At 45.1% G+C, this 17836-nt stretch overlaps 1 protein-coding gene across 2 annotated transcripts in view; it reads right to left on the bottom strand.

The window, feature by feature from the left end:
• Window positions 1–4783: 4783 nt before the first annotated feature.
• CTNNA1 (catenin alpha 1) overlaps window positions 4784–17836 on the bottom strand; it is a 215254-nt gene continuing 202201 nt past the window's right edge. The window contains exons 11-17 of one of the 2 annotated variants that reach the window (XM_037800818.1): window positions 15110–15310; window positions 14368–14519; window positions 9205–9315; window positions 7843–8024; window positions 7628–7733; window positions 6968–7102; window positions 4784–5948 (exon numbers count right to left, since the gene is read on the bottom strand). In XM_037800818.1, the coding sequence (XP_037656746.1) occupies window positions 5661–5948; window positions 6968–7102; window positions 7628–7733; window positions 7843–8024; window positions 9205–9315; window positions 14368–14519; window positions 15110–15310 (1175 nt within the window). In that variant the 3' untranslated portion in view covers window positions 4784–5660. The remainder of the gene's footprint in view (window positions 5949–6967; window positions 7103–7627; window positions 7734–7842; window positions 8025–9204; window positions 9316–14367; window positions 14520–15109; window positions 15311–17836) is intronic. The other variant, XM_037800817.1, reaches the window with a different exon arrangement.

Here is a 17836-nt window from a genome sequence, read left to right as displayed (position 1 = left end):
AAGCCCCAGAGAAGCTGAGAGAAGCCACTGAAGCCAGAAGCCGAAAGCAACAAAACCTGGGAGAGAAGGACCAGCAGATGCCGCCATGTGCCTTACCATGTGACAGAGGAGTCCCAGATGCCGGCAGCCTTTCTTCAAAAAAGATATCCTCCTGTTGATGCCCTAATTGGGACATTTTCATGATCTCAGAACTGTAAATTTGTAAGGTAATAAAATCCCCATTGTAAAAACCAACTCATGTCTGGTATATTGCATTCTAGCAGCTTTAGCAAACAAAACAGTTTGGCTTCTTGAATGTGCCTATTGATGTCTTCTCCTTCTGAGACTCCCATAATGTGTCTATTGGTACACTGACGGTGTACTACTGGTCTCTTACGCTTTGTTCACTTTTTTTTTCTAATTATTTTTTTCTTTCTACTACTCAGCCTGAATCATTTCCTTTTTTTTTTTTTGTCTTCAAGATTACTGATTCTTTCTTCTGCCAGTTCCATTTTGCTGTTGAAATCCTCTAGGGAATTTTTCATTTCAGTCATTGTGTTCTTCATCCTCAGTATTTTTGTTTGGTTCCTATGGTGAAGCTCATAGAAATTCTTATTGTTCATTCATTGTCTTCATTGTATCCTTTATTGTTGTGTGTGCTTTCCTCTTTGAGCATATTGAGGATCATGATTTTAAAGTCTTTGTCCAGTATGTCCTAAGTGCAATCTTCTTTGTTGATGTTTCTGAATTTTTATTTTGTTCCTTTGCATCGGCCATCATTTCCTCCTTTTGTTGTCTTGTAATCTTTTGTTGCACACTGTACATTTTAATGTTTTAAAATGTTAATTCTGGGATTTAGTCCCTGAGTTGTCTGGTCCTTAAGTTTGTTTCTAGCTAGTATTGTGACAGAGATCTTCTTGAGTGCCAGGAGCGGAAAAAAACACTGAAACCAAAGCATAAAGCACCTTTCAGATTTGGCAAATGTAATCTGTTTTAGCTGGTGGTTTCCTTCAGTGCTTAGCCCTATCAATAAGATCAGCTGGAGGTAAATGCAAAGTGCAGGGTGGTCTCTGTCTTTTCGGAGTCTGTGTGAAGCCATGAAGTCTGCTTGTTTTCCTGGATTTATGCTTGTTGGTAGCCTTAAGAATCCTCCCATTTAAAGTTCACAGGAGTTCTGATGACCCCCACACTCCCTTTGAAATAGAGTTTCAAACCCTCCTGGGTGTTCTATTGTATGACAATGCAGGTAGTCCTTTGCCCCAGGCCACTTAATTGTTTCTTCCACTGTTTCAGTTGTTTTCAAGCTGCTGCTCTGCCTGCAGAACAAGTTCTGATAGGGTGAGACAAGTTTTCCTGGTTCAGTCTTTAGGCTGCCACTGGACAGATGGGCACTGACATACAGGGGTCACTGTGCTCCCTCTGGAACAGGGCCAGTGACCCACAACCCACAACAGGATCGCAGGCTGACCCTACACTGCTCTGGGGAGGGAGAGGGGAAGGGTTAGCAAGGGCACCACAAGGTTTACCTAATGTTTTCAGGGTGCTTTTTCTCAATTCAGCACTTTCCCAGTTATGGCAATCCTTAAACGCTTTTCTGGAGTTTAGAGGAAGATGGCTCTGCCAGTTTTTGCTAGTTATTCAAAGAGTCTGTGGTGGGATGGCATTTTGGAATGTCTTATGCCACTATCTTGGTAGACCAGCACATGGAATAAGGTGACTTTTGATGAAACACTTTTTAAGGAAGTCCTGTAGAGAGCACAGGGCTATCTCTGGGGAATGTGTACCCCAGGCAGTGACAACCACAGCGCAAAGGCCAATGCAGGTGCAAGTTTAGTCGTGAATTCAAGAGATTTCAGGGAGACTAGGGACAGAAGCAGAATGACAAAAGAAGGGAGAGAAAAAATACAAAAAAAAGGGGTAAAAGTCCATTCTCATCACTTGGGACTTTCGCTTATATCAACAGAGATGGAAGCCATAGCAGCTTTCAGCTAAGGGAACAACATGGTTGGACTTTTGTTTTATAGGTATTATTCTGACTGTATGGAGAGTGTGGACAGAGCTGGGGGAGCGGTTACAATGGTCAAGGCCTTGGTAGTCCACCTCCCGGCACTTGCACCCTCATGTTGTCCCTTCCCACCCTGTACCAGTGTTGGTCTGTTTGACCAACAGAATGACAGAAATGATGGTCATCACTTCCAAGACCAGGTTTAAAGAAACACCATAGCCTCCTTCTCCATTGCTGCTTTTGGATCATTCACTCTGGGGCTGCTCTATGGAAAGGCACATGTGGCAAGAAACTTCCATGAAGGGAGCAGATTGTTCCAGTTTGCTAATGCTGCCTTTATGTGAAATACCAGAAATGGATTGGCTTTTATAATATAAGGGGATTTATTAGGTTACAAGTTTATGGTTCTAAGGCCATAAAAGTGTCCCTGCTAAGGCATCAACAAGAGGATACCATCACTGAAGAATAGCTGATGGCATCTGGAACACCTCTGTCAGCTAGGAAAGCACATGGCTGGCGTCTGCTGTTCCTTTGCTCCCAGGCTGTGTTTCAAAATGGCTTTCTCCAAAATGTCTCTGGGCTTCTGTCTTCACTCCTCTCTCTCAGCTCCCTGTGCGTCCTTGCTTCTTTTTCCTGGGACATTTCTCTCTTAAGTATCTGGGGTCTTCTCTTAGCTTCTCCAGGGCAAACTCTGGGCTTCATCTCTTAGCTTACCATCTCCACACATAGTTCCTTCTGCATCTCCAAGTGTCTCCAAGCGTCAAAGTCAGTGTTGGCTCTTGAGCTCTCTTAGATACTCCAATGAACTAATCAAGACCCATTCTGAATGGGCGGGGCCACACCTCCATGGAAATAATTTTATCAGTTATCACCCACAGTTGAGTGGGTCACATCTCCATGGAAACATTGAATCAAAAGGTCACACCCAGATCAAGACTAATAGGTCTGGCCCCACAAGATGGCATTAAAGAACAAGGCTTTTCAGGGGTCCGTAAGTTTCAAACCAGCACACAGATCCAAGTACCAGTGGGGGCTTCAGAGATGGCAGCCAACAAAGAGACCCCAACTCAGAACCACTCAGCTAAGCCACTCCTGGATTCTTAACCTTCAGAAATTGTGCCAGGTAATATCTGTTGCTTTAGCTGCTCAGTTTTGGGGCAATTTGTTACACTGTAATAGATACTAATACAATGATGATGGCTTAGACCAGGTGTTAGTAAATGGAAGTGGTGAGAAGTAGTTGGATGCTGGATGTACTTTAAAGGTAGAGTTTGATATTTAGGTATTTGGGCTGAGAAATGAGGCGACTGATAGTGCCAGCTAGTGTGATGAGGAAGACAGAAGGGAGAAGGGCTTTGGGCACTGTAAGGTAGAGATGGCAAGCAGTTTGGAAAGTCAAGTGTGAGAGGTTTATAAAACATCCAAGTGGAGAATCCAGGTGAGTCAGTTACATAGTCGAGTTCAGCAGATAAGTCAGCATTTGGACGGTATTTAAAACCAGCAGTCTGGATGAAATCAGGAGAAAAGCGAATGCAGACAGAAAACAGAAGCAGTCCAAGTCCTGAAACTATACAACTTTTAACAATAAGGAAAAGGAGGAGCATACAAAAAGGAAAAAAGCCACAATGAGGTGTCTGCATCTCTTCAAGAGAAGATATTCAGGAAGGAGAGTTTTCACTTGGACTTACTTCTCCATTGTGTCGGTTTGGATATATTATGTCCCACTAAAAGCCACATTTTAATCCAGTCTTGTGGTATATTTGGATTAGGCTGTTTCCATGGAGATGTGACTCACCCAACTGTAGGTGATACTTTTGATTACATTATTTCCATGGAGGTGCGATGTGGCCCCACCCATTCAGCATGGGTCTTGATTAGTTTATGGGAGTCCTTTAAAAGAGCCAGCCCAGAACCAGACGCTTGCTGACTCTTGCTGATGCTTAGAGATGCCTGGAGAAGTTTGGAGATGCTAACCTAAGGATGCACAGGAGCTGAGAGAGGAGCTGAAACACAACCTGAGACCAGCAGATGCCAGCCATGTGTCTTCCCCAGCTGACAGAGGAGTTCCGGAAGCCATCAGCCGTTCTTCAGTGAAGGTATCCTCTTGTTGATGCCTTAGTTTGGAAATTTTTATGCCCTTAGAAATGTAAATTTGTAACTTAATAAATCCCCTTTATAAAAGCCAATCCATTTCTGGTATTTTGTAGAAATACCATTAGGCATTAGCAAACTGGAACATCCCCCACTAAGACGATGAGTGAGCTGGTCCGTGTGGCACTGCTGAAACTGCCCACCTTGACAGGAGGGAAGGAAGTGGAGGGGCTGAGATGAAAGCTGACTGGAATGGTGCATAGGCAGAACAGAAGTAAGGAAGAGGGGATGACAACCACAGACACTTCCTTAGGCAGTTTTTGCTTAAGATAGGATGCCTGCTGGGAAGGGACATGGTGTTAAGGAGGGTTTTTATTTTTAAGGCTGCTGTTATTGTGGTATGCTTGTATGTTGATGGGAATAATTCAGAAGTGAGAGGGATGATATCCATGGTGAAGTCAAGGATGCCTCCAAGGTTTTGCCCCAAACTCCTGGAGGGATGGACATGGAGATTCGCAAGCTGGGGAAGGCTGGTGGAGGAACTGCAGGTTGGGACATTCAAAAGGACAAGGGACACTGCTGTGGTGGCTGGCATCATGCAACCCTCTGCTCGTGCCGAGGGCACAGTTGTTCTGACTGTCCAGGGGGGAGAAGCCAGGAAGGGCTCGTGCCCTATTGGAACACTGAGACAACTTTGGCCTTGTAGACTTGGTTTCATAGTGGACTTTATTGGGAAATGTTAGTGTAAAAAACATTTAAATTCATAAAATTTAAATAAGACAGTAAAATTATACCTTGCAGCTATAGTAATCACTTAGTAATCACAAATAAGGTAAAGTCTAAATCACTGCCCAAGCAAACACTATTTTGTCAGGTTTCTGTTGCAAGCCCAAGGCAGGAAACATTGCAATTATTTGAAATATGCCCAATGATAAATTTGCATTTGAAGCTGGAAGGGGGAAAAAGCATGTTCTGATTATAGCATCACAACATTCTAGTCTGAAAAAAAGCAACTTTATTAATGTCCTGCAGCAAAGTACATTAGTAATTTTAACCATGCATTAAAATTTTCATTTTATGACATAAAGAGAATAATCAGTTTCATCCGTGATACATTACATTTTACTGAGTTTTGTATAGTTTGTCCCCCTGAAGACCTTTCTGGGAATGTTTCTTCTCCCAGGGCTGCCTCCTACGATGCCCAGGTTGCTTACTATGGGTCATCCTTGCTCACTGAATACCAGCCAAAGTGCCCTGACGCTGCCACTGAGACGGTGAGCGTCACGGCTTGGCCAGAGGTGTTACTAACAAGCTAATGTGGGACTCTCTTTGGTTATGGAATTTTTCTTTTGTTTAAGCTTATTAAAAAAATACAGCTAGAAATATGTTCCTGAATTCTGAAAGCAATTTTGACCAACTTAAACACAAACATGTCGTCTTGCAAAATTCACCACCTGGCCGCGTTTCAAATCTGCCTATTGCCCTGTGGAATCTAACGTCAGTGTTCTATTTAGCAAATACATTTGAGTGAAGAGCAGTGGCTGAGCTTTAGGAGCTCCGAGGGGGGCAGCTGGCTGGGGCAGACTCAGATGCTGTCCATGGCTTTGAACTCGCTGAGGGCCTGCACAGGGTTCACGTGCTTCTTCTGCGATGCCCGTTTAATCTTGGTCTGTGTCTCATCCTGTTTCTCTCTCTTCACTAAGGGCTTTTTCTCAGGTGCCTTCATCTTCCATGACACGGCAGGGAGGTTGAGGGAAGCCATACCCTGAGACTTCTGGTATTTGGTAGAGGCCACGTAGGATGCCTTCACAGTCTGCACCACAGCATTCATCAGGTTCTTGGCTGCCTGGATCAGGGACATGGCGCTATCCACCTAAGGGGCACAGACAGGGTGTGAGGCTCTCAGGCCTGGCCTCCAGCCCCACCCCACGATGGCAGCCACCATGCAGGAGGAGGGTCTGGAGTAGTGGGCAGCAGCCCCATCACTCATTTTTGCCCTCGGTGGTTGCTCTCATCCAAATACCTGAAAGTGCTGTTTCAGATCCTTTGAAGAAGAAAAGGGAGCGGTAATGAAAACATAAGGCACCTTGGGACCCCCCTCACCAGAGCTTATTCACTCAATCAAGCTGGGGAAGCATCTGCTGCTTTCTTACTGGCACAGTGAGTGACCACAGAGCTAGAGCCACAGCTGAGGAGGAGAGGAGTCAGGCCATCCTTGGTAGCCCCTGCCCCCTTCAGCAGACAGTCCTGACCCAGGAGTCTCCTCCCCTCAGTCAGACATTATGGATAATTGCTTCCTGGAGATAGGGGCATTTATGTTACAGCAGATGAGCAGATGGTAGCAGTACCTCCAAAAGACAAAGTGGAATTAACAGAAGCCAAGAGGAATCTGGATCCTAGGACACCCAGCGAAACTGCCTCTTTCCTCCACGACAAGGTGAGAAGGGGTCCAGAACCGTGATGCAGTAAACAGTAAAAGAGATACTTGGGCACTTTGAGGGGTAGAGGGGATTTGGGGATTTAAGAAAACAACCTAGCTATGGCCTGCTCTGCAATTTTGAACAGGCTCAGTTCCTCTCTGGGGAAAGAAAAGCAAGGAATAAAAAAATACTTTTTTCCCAGCAAGTGGCCAGCAAAAGGGAAGAGGCCAGCCCTCATAATGGCTCACAACTGTCACTGCTGCACCGTGCTAAAAAGAGCTGCAGCTCAGCAGGGAGTAGGTGATATATGCAGCCCTGGGCCCCCACGGACCAAGGTGAAATGTCAGTGTTTTCCGTCAGACATTCCCAGTTTGGGACAGGTAAGGAGTATATGCGGGTGGCAGGCTACTTTCATTTTGGACACAGGCCAGGATATTCCCACTGACCATCTTTTTTCATAAATAAAACTTACCCCAGAGACAACGAGCTCCCCGCCGAGGTTCTGCACCTCGGCCTTGACTTTGCTGCAGATGTTGAGCTGGTGGCAGTAGAGGGCGATGCGCTGCAGGTAGGCCAGCAGGTCCTGCTTGCAGGCCGAATCCGGGCACTGAGGGGAGAGCAAGCTCAACACAGCCCTCTGCTCAGGGCTGTTTCTGAAAGGCTCAATACGGTGCTAACATACTTCCTTGCTCACCTTGCTGGAGCAAAGGGCCCAAGAAATAAGTTATGTTGAGGCATACCTTGTTTTACTGCACTTTGCAGGTAATGGTGTTTTTTTACGAAGTGAGGTTTGTGGCAACCCTGTGTTGAGCAAGTCTATGGGCTGAGAGGAAGATGTGAGCAATAATAAGTCAATGGTAGAGGCTATATTTAGCTGTCAACCAACGGAGAATTACAGGACACATATACTTGCTTCAGAGATGGATTCTAATAAACTGAGCTGGGCTCATACAAGCAGGAATACAGAAACCCTTTAAAATCTATGCTAGTATTATCAAGAAGGTTGGAGAGTAAAAACCCATTTTTGAGATAAGTGAGAACAGTGATATGGTCCATGAAGATATGGTCTAAGCTGGGCTGCCGGAGCCCCGGGATGGAGGGTGGAGATCCCCACGGCGATTCTGTCACTTACGTGGTCTGCAATGGTGCGGCCAAGCTTATCCATCCTGGATCCTGCCTCAGCAATTTTCTTGGCTGCACTGATCACGTCTGATGTATTTTTGAGCGGTCCTTTACCTCTGGAAAAAAAGAGAAAGAGGATCATGGTATACGAAGCCCCTTAAGAGTTGATGATAAATAGAAAACAGAAGATGTCCACAGAGCAGCAGGACCGGGGCTGCCGCTCACCGTGTGAAATCAGTCATCTCCATCATAATCATGCACATCTGCTTGGCCAGCACAATGATGTCATTGCCACTGTCGTCCCATTTGGACACTTCAGCATCTAGCTTGCTCTTCTCTTCCTGGAAGCTGGCTACCTGTTCCGCAATCTTTGCTTTTTGTTCCTGGGGAAGCTGAGCCATGATTGCCTAAAATCAGAAGCACAATAATCTATTACATAAAGAAAGATGAAGTTCTCACAGTGCATTAGCCGAGAATATGTCCAACAGCCAATCTATGACAGAGGTAGGATAATACCTTAATAGGTTTCATTTCGCCTGAAGGGCTATTTCTTTTCATTTTGTGCAAAAGTTTATGGCAGCCTGAATTCCTGACCCACTTTTAAGAACAAGTTCTAGCGTGGAGGGGAGTGAGTGAGAGAGAGGGAAAGAGGGAGAAGGCTAATGTGGAAGCTTCATGATCACACCTGTGGAGGAACAAACCTGCTTTACCCTCAGTCTTCACAAGTTTCATCTTTTGCCTACAGTGGGAAAGGAAATGGGAGAAAGGCTAAGGCATGGAGACCTTTCCCTGGTGGGCCCTGATGGGACAGTTCCTGTGGCAACATTTTGCTTATTATAGCTCCAACTTTTTAAGTGAACTGGAAGGATGTATGTTTTGAAGAAGGAAGGCTGAGGAGAATTTGCTAAGGAATATACATTTTGGCTACTTGACATGGCGTTTCAATCTTATTAATGTAGTGCTTGGAGACCTGTTGCCCACCTCACAGACTCCGGGATCCGGAGACATACAGAACTTCCTAAAGCACTCACAACAAAGTGTGGCGTAAAACAGGGATGTAGTCACTGTTCAAAATGATTTCCAAGAAAACAGGAAAGACTCCTTAGCAATATTTCATGGCATCCTACCCAAAACATAAATGCCATTGACTAACAATTTAATGACTTGAATGCAATAGCTCTGGTTGGTTTTCTGGCCAGTAACACTGTTGTATTTTTTAACACATGAATAATGAAATGTTTCATACCTATGGTATTACTGAAATGGGCAAAAGAAGCAATCTTTTTCAAATCTCAAATCCTTTAAACAGACATTGCATTGACTGGATCAGGTTAAACCAAAGCCTCAGGTCACAGCTGAGGAGGCCTGTGTTCCTGCCCTGCTCCCAGCTGAAGAGACCTTTTGGAGGAACCTACAACTGACTAGCAGGTGCCACAACTTAGGTCAGTCAGTCCTACTACAGGAGAAAAAGAGGAAAATTGTCTGAATATTGGGGGTATACTGTCCTAGAAAAGAAAAAGCCAAGGCCAGATAAGGACAGTGAGGCCCTGCAGAAAATGTTAAATTGCCCTATGGGCGTTTCCTTACCCGGGCACTTTGGCCAGCAATCAGCTGATCATCTTCCGTCTGGACGCTTGTTCTACTTCTGACATCAAAATCTTCTGTCTCAAAGTCAGAGTCGTCCAGCTCCTCAGGAGTCTGCCACCAAGACAGTTACCATGAGTCAGATCCAGCCTGGGCCTCCACGACCCCGGGCAGACGCATGGGAGGCCATGCACTGCTGAGCAGCACACAGATATATCACCCACTGTTACCAGAGATCCTGCCACGTGACCGCTGCTACCCCTAAATCAGGGGCCCAGAGGAATACCCAGTGAGTTGCACTATCCACACAGGAGAACACAAAACCTGGCACCAGAAGACACCAAGACTGAATCTAGATTTTAATGTGCAGTTTTCCATTCAGCTCTGGGTAATAAAAGTTAAAACCACATCATCCATCTGTGAGTCTTTGCTTCACCCATTCGCACACTGGCAGCCTGTCAGGCAGCAGACCTGGGCACCAAATCATACTTCCTAAAGAACACAGTGGTGCTTTTAGGGGTTTCAGGACTTCCATTTCTACCAGTGAATCAAGATTCTCTTATTTGTATGACACAAGATTTTCACTTCTTAATGTACTTCCCCAACACCTGTATCTTAAGACTAAGGTGCGAATTGTCCTGGGTAGAAAAGGTGCAGTCTCAAAAATAGAGGTGTTTTATATAGTATTAAGCAGATTCTTATACCTTTCCCACTTTGTGACAAAAGAAAATTAAATGAGTACATGATGCTGGGTTTTATCTTGGGGTACCAAAGGCTGCTTTGGGGAATAAAAATAGGCAATGTACTTTTATGTATTTTCCTTTCTTTTTTTTTTTAATGGCAGGTAAGGGTGAGTAAATAAAGGAACTCATCACTGATCTTAGTTCTTTGTTTTAATTATGAAATAAAATTCTTATTTTGCACAAACTACCAGCCTCGTGATTGGCACCTGAAACATGAGGCTGCTTCTGGAAGTTAGCAGTGAGGGGGCAGCAGGCGGAACAGCTCGAGTGGGCTCCTGGCCCTCCTGGCTGACCTGTGACAGGAGAGCAGTGAGATGAGCCCATTATCTGCACCAGGACTTGATCCAGGCCCACCCTAAGGGCTGGCTGTGAGGCTCTAATGATGAGTGAGAGAACACTCTGAAATTGCCCAGAGTCCTGGGTTTCTACTCCTGCAAAGGCTGAGCCTTTTGCTTGATGAAATAAAGTGAGCAGAGTGGCCAAGTCTCCTACAGGGCACCAGGGAGCTGCAGAGAGCACATCGATGTTAAGGCCTGGAGTCCTGCTGACTCAGGGGCACAAAATACCATGCCACCATCAACAATATCTATACCAGAATCTCAGATACCTTTCGAGTTCAGAGAGTGCTAAATCTGTGCTTTGAAAGGGCTTCTTCGAAGAACTGCCTCCTTCCATTATTATCTCTACTTCCTCACCATCCTCAACTACCTGCCAGGGACCCAAGAACTGCTCTTGCCAAGAGGACCAAATACTCTTTTTCTTTTATTCATTATTCATATATTTGTTCAGTACCCAATTGCCAAGCACTGTTTCAGACCCTGGAGATAAAAGATGAACCAACACAGACAAAAAGCCTTGCTCTCACAATGCTTATATTCTAATGGCAGAAATGACATAAAAACAAAATTTCGAAGTGAATTATATGACATATTAGAAAGTGATCAGTGTATAAAACACTAAAGCAGTTAAGGGAGTTGTAATTTGATATGGGTACTCAGGAAAGGCCTCATGAGTGGCAACTGCAAGACAGTGAGGGCGGAGCCTGAGAGGAATGGTCTCGCAGGAGGGAGCTTGCCTAGAGAAGGATAAAATGCAAGGAGGTCACAGATAAGGGACTTGCTCACTGCCCTCAGGTCACAGGGCCAGCTGGGACCCAGTGAGTAAAGGGGAGAACAAAGAGGTGACAGGGGCTCAGGTCCTAAAGGGCCTTACAGGAGAGGGACAAGGGCAGCCTTTGGAGGGTTTTGAGCAGTGGAGTGACATGATCTAAGTTAAGTTTACAAGGATCACACTGGCTGCTCCATGGATAATGAGACTGATGGCAGCTAAGAGGTTACTACATGAATCCAGGTGGGAACAGTAGTCAGCTTCTAGATTTACTGCAGAAGTAGAGCTGAGAGGATCTGCTGACAGATCAGATCAGCAGTGGGGTGTGAGACAAAAAGAGGGATCAAGGGTGAAGTGAAGGGTTTGGCCTGAGCAAGCAGAAGGACGGAGTTGTCTTCAATGGACACGTGAAGACGGGGCAGAACAGGCTGGGAGTGGCGCGATCAGAAGCTCAGTTTTGGGCATAATAAGCATGAAATGCCTATTGGACAAACCAGTAATGAGAAAGCAGGAATCTGGTTAAATGAGTATTGAACTCAGAGGAGTCAACATCTGGGTGGCATTCTCCAGTCTTTACAGACCAAGGGAATGAGTGTAGACAAGAGAGAGGAGAGGGCAAGGATTTTGCTGTGGGGCACACCCATGTTAAAAGGCTGCAAAGAAGAGGAAACAGAAGGAGGGGGGACAAAAGATCTTTTCCTTTCCTTAAAGTGGGAGAAAAAGCAGCATGCTTGTATGTTGGGGGAAAAGTGCTGGAGGCAGAGGACAGAGCTGCAGGAGCTAGAGGGAAAGGATCCAGTGTTCCAGAGAATAGGTAGCCTTAGCCAGGAGCACTGGTAGGAATGCCCACAGGGCTAGAAGCTGGGTACACAGACACAGAAACAGCAGGGGGCAGGTACACCAACTGCCTCAATATCCTCAGTGAAATAGGCAACGTTAGCCCAAGAGGAAGGTGGGGGCACAGCTATGGGATGTATGAAATGGTCACAGACTCCAGGACCAGAAGGGGAGTTTCCACCTCTGGGATACACAGGACATGGCTGCCCGGCACCAAGGGCCAGGGAAGACCATGGGCTCCAGGACCCCAGTCGCAGGCGGCTGTGCTTTCCTATCATGCACAGCTGGAGAGGACAGGATGTCATAGGATTGTATTTTGGTAGCACATGTAAGAAAGAAAGGAGGAACTCAAGAGTGATGATACTAATCAACCATGGACTCAAAGCTAGATAAAAAGAAAACCAGGGGCTGAGGGAGAGTGACAAGTAGGGAGGACCAAAGAGCTGAAGATCCTGATGGAGTCATAGTACTAGAGGGAGTGAACCGGGATGTTGGGGAGGATGTAGTTATTGGTAATGACAAGGACTGGGTATGGCCATGGAAGTGAGACTGGGTTGGGGGAGGACAAGATGCCAGAAACTGAGAGGCCTGGAGATTGGAAGGTGTTGATTCTTAAGTTAAAACGTGAATAGTGTCAAAGGCCACAACAATACTTGAGCTAAACCAGGATAACCACTACTCTGCCGTGAAAGGCTTCCTTCCTTGGGTTCTATCACACTACACTTGCAGGGCTGCCTAGAAGGAGATGATATCAAGACCTCGTGATTATGTTCTAGTGTAGCAGTAAACATGGTAGGAAACAGCTATTACATGCCAAGCCCTGTGCTGAACTTATTACCCAACACTCATCTCATTAAAGTCATCAGAACCCCATTATCCCTATTTTTCAGAAAAGAAAACCGAGTTTTAGAGTGACTAGGGAACTTGCTCAGAGCCACAGAGCTGGAAGACGAAGAATCCAAGCTGCTGGCCTGCTCCTAGGATGTGGTTTCCCAAAACCCTACCTGCTTCCCAGGATGTGACTCTCAAATTTGCAAGCATTTACTGGTGCTAATGGAGTTTTGGTCCACTTAACTCAAAGGCTTTAATCTCAGACACCCAATGACTCCTCATCCTTAGTTTCTTTTATTCTATTTCTAGGTGTCTGCATAGAACGAACTTTGGCAAATAGGGCTGAATATATTACCACTGGTAGATGCCACCTGGGGATCTATTTCCTAGCACTCAACCAAGCCTTTGCTGGAAAATGGGTTCTTCTTTAGCACAGAAACAGGAATGAAGACAGCAAAAGCTTCTACCAGCTCTCTGACCCCAGCCCCAACATGTCCAGATGAGCCTAGGGGCCTGCAGGAGCACTTAATCAAGCAACCCTTACAACACTTTTCTCTCCTCCACACCCTAGAGAGGAAAGCAATCTTGCCTGAGTGTTTTATGGCATAAGAAATGGGTCCAATCTGATGCAACTGCCCTGGAAATGGCCTCCATTTCCAGTGACATTCTGGCTAGGCTATGCAGGCTGTAAGACTGAAGGTATAAAAAGTGGGACAGAATCCCTGCCTACCTTGGAAGGTTTGAGTAGCACACCATGAAGGTTTAAGCAAAACTCCCCTGGCCTGAATGAAAACAGCATAGTAAAGCAGCCATCAATGCAGGAAGCCAGCACTGCCTTCCAACTGCAGCTCTGTGGCCAGGGCAGGCCCTGGCCATGAGGCCTTTGGTGGGGTGGGCTGTGTCTAGGTGGCACCAGGAAAGTATTCACAGGCCCTGCTCACAACTTTCAGAGGAAGGTGCTGATAAACAGATCACCAAGCAAGGAACCAACTGCTCTGGGAAAGGCAGAGATCCAGACCCAGCACCCTGGGGATGCATTATGGGGTTTCTGAAAGTCCTTTGTTCAGGCCAACCCACAGGCATCCCTGGACTATCCCACAAGTGGTGAGAACTACTGCTCTCTTAGAGAAGATAAGAAATGGGGCCCTGGGCAGGTGGCACATCATTTCAGCTATGGGGAGAGGAGCTCACCACCCTCGAGTCAGGGCATCACCAGGGGCTGACACAGTCCCTACCCCCCATCCTGAACACACTAGGGTTGTAATAAAGAAATGCCTACTGGCAGCCCCTTCTAGGAGAGGGTGCTCCAAGTAAGAAGGACTTCAACTTGCCACCTCTGAAATTAATTTAATTCTGTAGTTTCCTTCTAACTCAAGCTGAAGTCTCATTCTGTAGTGACTATGCGCCCTAAATTAAATCATCAAGGCCAACTCCTGGTAGCTCCCTTTCTCTGTCCAAGTTCAAGCTTTAACTTGCAACTAACAATCATTTTAGACAATAAAATAATTAAATATATCTCATTCTAACAGCTTTCAGACTCATGGTTTTAATATATTGCCACTGCATCTGGCGAGTTCCAGAATGATGCATTGCTCAAGTTTAGCAAATCATAAAAAGTTGTTAAAATGTCTGAAATGCAGCTACTCACCCTTATCATCAACACTGCTTTCCTGATGTCCCGGATGCCGTCGTACACCAGGCGAGAGGCATCGATAAACTCATTCTCGTCCATGGGCTGGGCGGGGTCTGAGCTGAGGGCCTCCACAGCCGCCTCCACTTGCTCCGTAAACCGGGGCATGACTGTGGGGAAGAGAGAGTGTGGCAGCCCCCGCCGGCCTAGCTGACACCATCGTCCCACCAGCCTTCTCTAAATCCCTCTGCCAGACAGAGAGAGGTGAGGTTTATGATCAAGAGCTTCTGCTTCTACCTATGTGAAGGGTATTTATGGTTGAAATAAATTAAACGCAGTATTTTCCAAACACTCAGGTTATCTTCTTTGTCTGTGACCATATTCCACAATACTGTATAAACAGGGTTTGGATGGTTCAGAACTTGAGGTGTGATTAACTTATTAGAGTCCTTATTTAACATTGGAACCCACCTCAATTTAATATTTATTCACTAATAGGAAACTTAACTCAGAAGTTTGTCTTAAATAGTGTCTTCAGAATTAGACCCCAAATCACTCATTACCATGAAGGAAATCGCTTCTGAGGCCTTAATTTGGCTGACCAACTTCTTACAGGTCAGATCTCTCTGAGCTGAGTCCTGATCTCTCATCCCCTTAACCACAGGGCCTGACCCTATTTCTTTTCCGGGCTGAAAGTATGGCTCTGCCCCACCCAGACCATCTGTTTGGGGAGCACAGGACAGGGAGGGAGCCCCCTTACCCGTGTTGGAAAGCAGCTTGGTGGCTTCCAGCACCTTCTCCGTGTAGACCCCCGGCTCATAGTTGTCCATCTCTGAGGTGACTACGTGAATGACCCGGGCTGCCCGGCCTCGAATTGCACCAGCTGTGCGGTCCAGCCCATCCACATCTTTCTCTTGGAGAGCAATGACGCATTTGTTCACATCTTCCAAAATGTGATTCTCTGAGCAACAAGCAGAAAGCTGAATGAGGGAGGAGGTCTTCCACCAAAAGATGACAACTACAGGTTGGCATCAGTCATTTACTGAGTGCTCACTTTGTGCCAGCTATAGTGCCAAAGGCATTACATGTCATCATCTCACTGAAGACAGCAGATTAACTGTTAGATTAGCTATCCTGTCATCTCTCCAAGCATCTTCATTCAGGAGTGTGTGTGAGAGAGAGACAGATACATTTTTGAGGCACAGTTCTGTAAGCCAGGCTGAAAATTCACATCACAGAAACGTTAATAACTTCTCTTTCTTCTTAAATACTTTCAATGACCTTATATTTCTAAGTCTAAATTAGAAAAACAGAAGTTTACTAGAAGGCTTTTATACCCCCTACTAATATCACAGCCCACAAGATGCTGATTGTGTTCAGACAAACTATCAAGAAGCTAGCAGAGCCCCAGAAGATGTGCCAGAGATCAGGCTGAAGCATTCTCTGGAGGGCAATGAGGGAGCCCACTTGAGATAAACATTTAGTGACTTTCTCACTCTTACCAGTAGAGAGTCTTGTGGATTTGCAGGGTCCCTAGAGGTAGAAACCCTTGAGTCTTGTTCAATTGTCAAGTAGCTCCTACCAGTCATAGAACACGGTTTGGAGGATCCATCAAAACTATTTTCCCTCAAAGTAACATGCTTGACACTGAGGTTTATCAGGAATCCCAGAGCAAGAAGTTCACATCAACCTCATCTGTAATAGCAGCGTGGAAGCAACCAAATTGGTCTATACCTGGCCATGCTCTTCTGCTCTGAAATGGGCTTCAAGACAAGTAAGAACCCTAGAAACGGTGTCTTTAAAGATGTGCTCACTCCCTTAAACCAAGAGAGTACTTTGCATAACAGCTGAGAGACCAATAGTCCTAGTTCCTCTGGAAAAGCCATTATAATTATGGCAAATGTACATATCTGGACATTTCTTTGCCAGCCCTGGCCCAGTCCTGGCTACCTTATGCCTTAATAAGTCATCCAGGACTGCTTCCTGATTTAATTCACTTCCCAAGGATGCTGTCCCTTCCCCCAAACCCCTCGACCCCACACCTCTGCTGACATAGTCAAATTATATGACAATGTCTAGAAAGGAAATAATAAATTTGACCTTTAAGATCACTAAAACAAGAAATTGTTCATAATACTATTTCCTCTAGTCCCTAGGTGAGCCATGGACAACTGGTTTTTAGCAGATCTAGCACAGACTAAAGCCACCGCAACACCCTGCCTTTGGGCTTCAGGATCCTCTACAGGCCATAGCCCAAGAATTGAGGCTGCCCCTCTTTGGTTCCCAAGAGACTGTAGGCAGGGACTCTATAAAGGACTTTTGTCCTGAGACCACAGGTATGATGGAATTGGATGAAAAATCAAAATGAAAAGAAATAAGTAAAGATATATCATATTAAAAAGAGACCTGGTAAAACATCTCCTAGAGAGGGAAAGCCAGGAAATAGAATTCTATTAAAGAAGGGAAAAATGAATTACCACAATGTAGTTAAGACTACATAATTCAGCCTCTAGGAACTCAAAAATTATGGGACTTGCTAGGGTATATACCATTTCACTACCAAAAAAGAAAATACATTAAACATCTAACATAAACAAATCTTAGGGGTGCATATTTGAATCAATTATAAGAATAAAATGGACTTGGGGCCTGTCAGAAGCATCTTTTACATACAAACTCTCTATATGCTAATTAAAACTAAATGAACTGCCCATACACAAAAGGCCTTGGGTTACAAACTGTTGCTTTTACTAAATCTAACACACCAATGATTTGTAGGATGTACCATTTTACACGTATATCATGTATCAGGGAGGGGGAGGGGAGATATTGATAACTACATCATGAACCAATATTTTATCATTCCAATTATAAGACTCATCTTATAATTCAGATGTTACTCTGTGAAAAAAAAATACATCTTAGAATCAATCAAACCTAGCATACTTTTTTTTTCATTAAACAAAGTGGCTCAATGCCCCACCTCCAAATTAAAAATCAATTTGGACTTTCTTGAATTCAGACTGGCTTTCTTCCAGATGAACCTAAACCAGGGAAGGGGGTTTCCCATTTTTTAGTGAGAAAGCAAGCTACTACAAGGAGCTGGCTGAAGTAATATTCCTTACTCTCACTGACAGTCATTTCTGGGAAAGTACCAGCCAGTTGAGACACGCCCAGGACAGAGCATGAAGCCTGCGCTCTACACTCGACCCCTGGGGTGATGTGAGAGTCCACTGGAGATGTGGTCCCCACACTAACTGAAACCATAAATTATTTATAGTGCTGAGTATTTCAAGGCAACTCGGCATGGGTCTGTTATGATTAGTCATACCAATCTGTACTCCACTAAAGGCTCTGATTGTTCAACAGCCTTTATTTATAGGTGTGCTTCTAACAGGAAAAAAAAAAAAAATTCACACCCCCGTGCCCCCATACACATTTCAGTCTATCTACATAAATACACAAAGCTATATGTAAACTGAACAAA

The sequence above is a fragment of the Choloepus didactylus genome, chromosome 13 (genome assembly GCF_015220235.1).
Source record: "Choloepus didactylus isolate mChoDid1 chromosome 13, mChoDid1.pri, whole genome shotgun sequence".
Classification (NCBI taxonomy): Eukaryota; Metazoa; Chordata; class Mammalia; order Pilosa; family Megalonychidae; genus Choloepus; species Choloepus didactylus.
The sequence above is the reverse complement of the archived record's forward strand: the minus strand, read 5'-3'. Positions and strand labels throughout refer to the sequence as shown.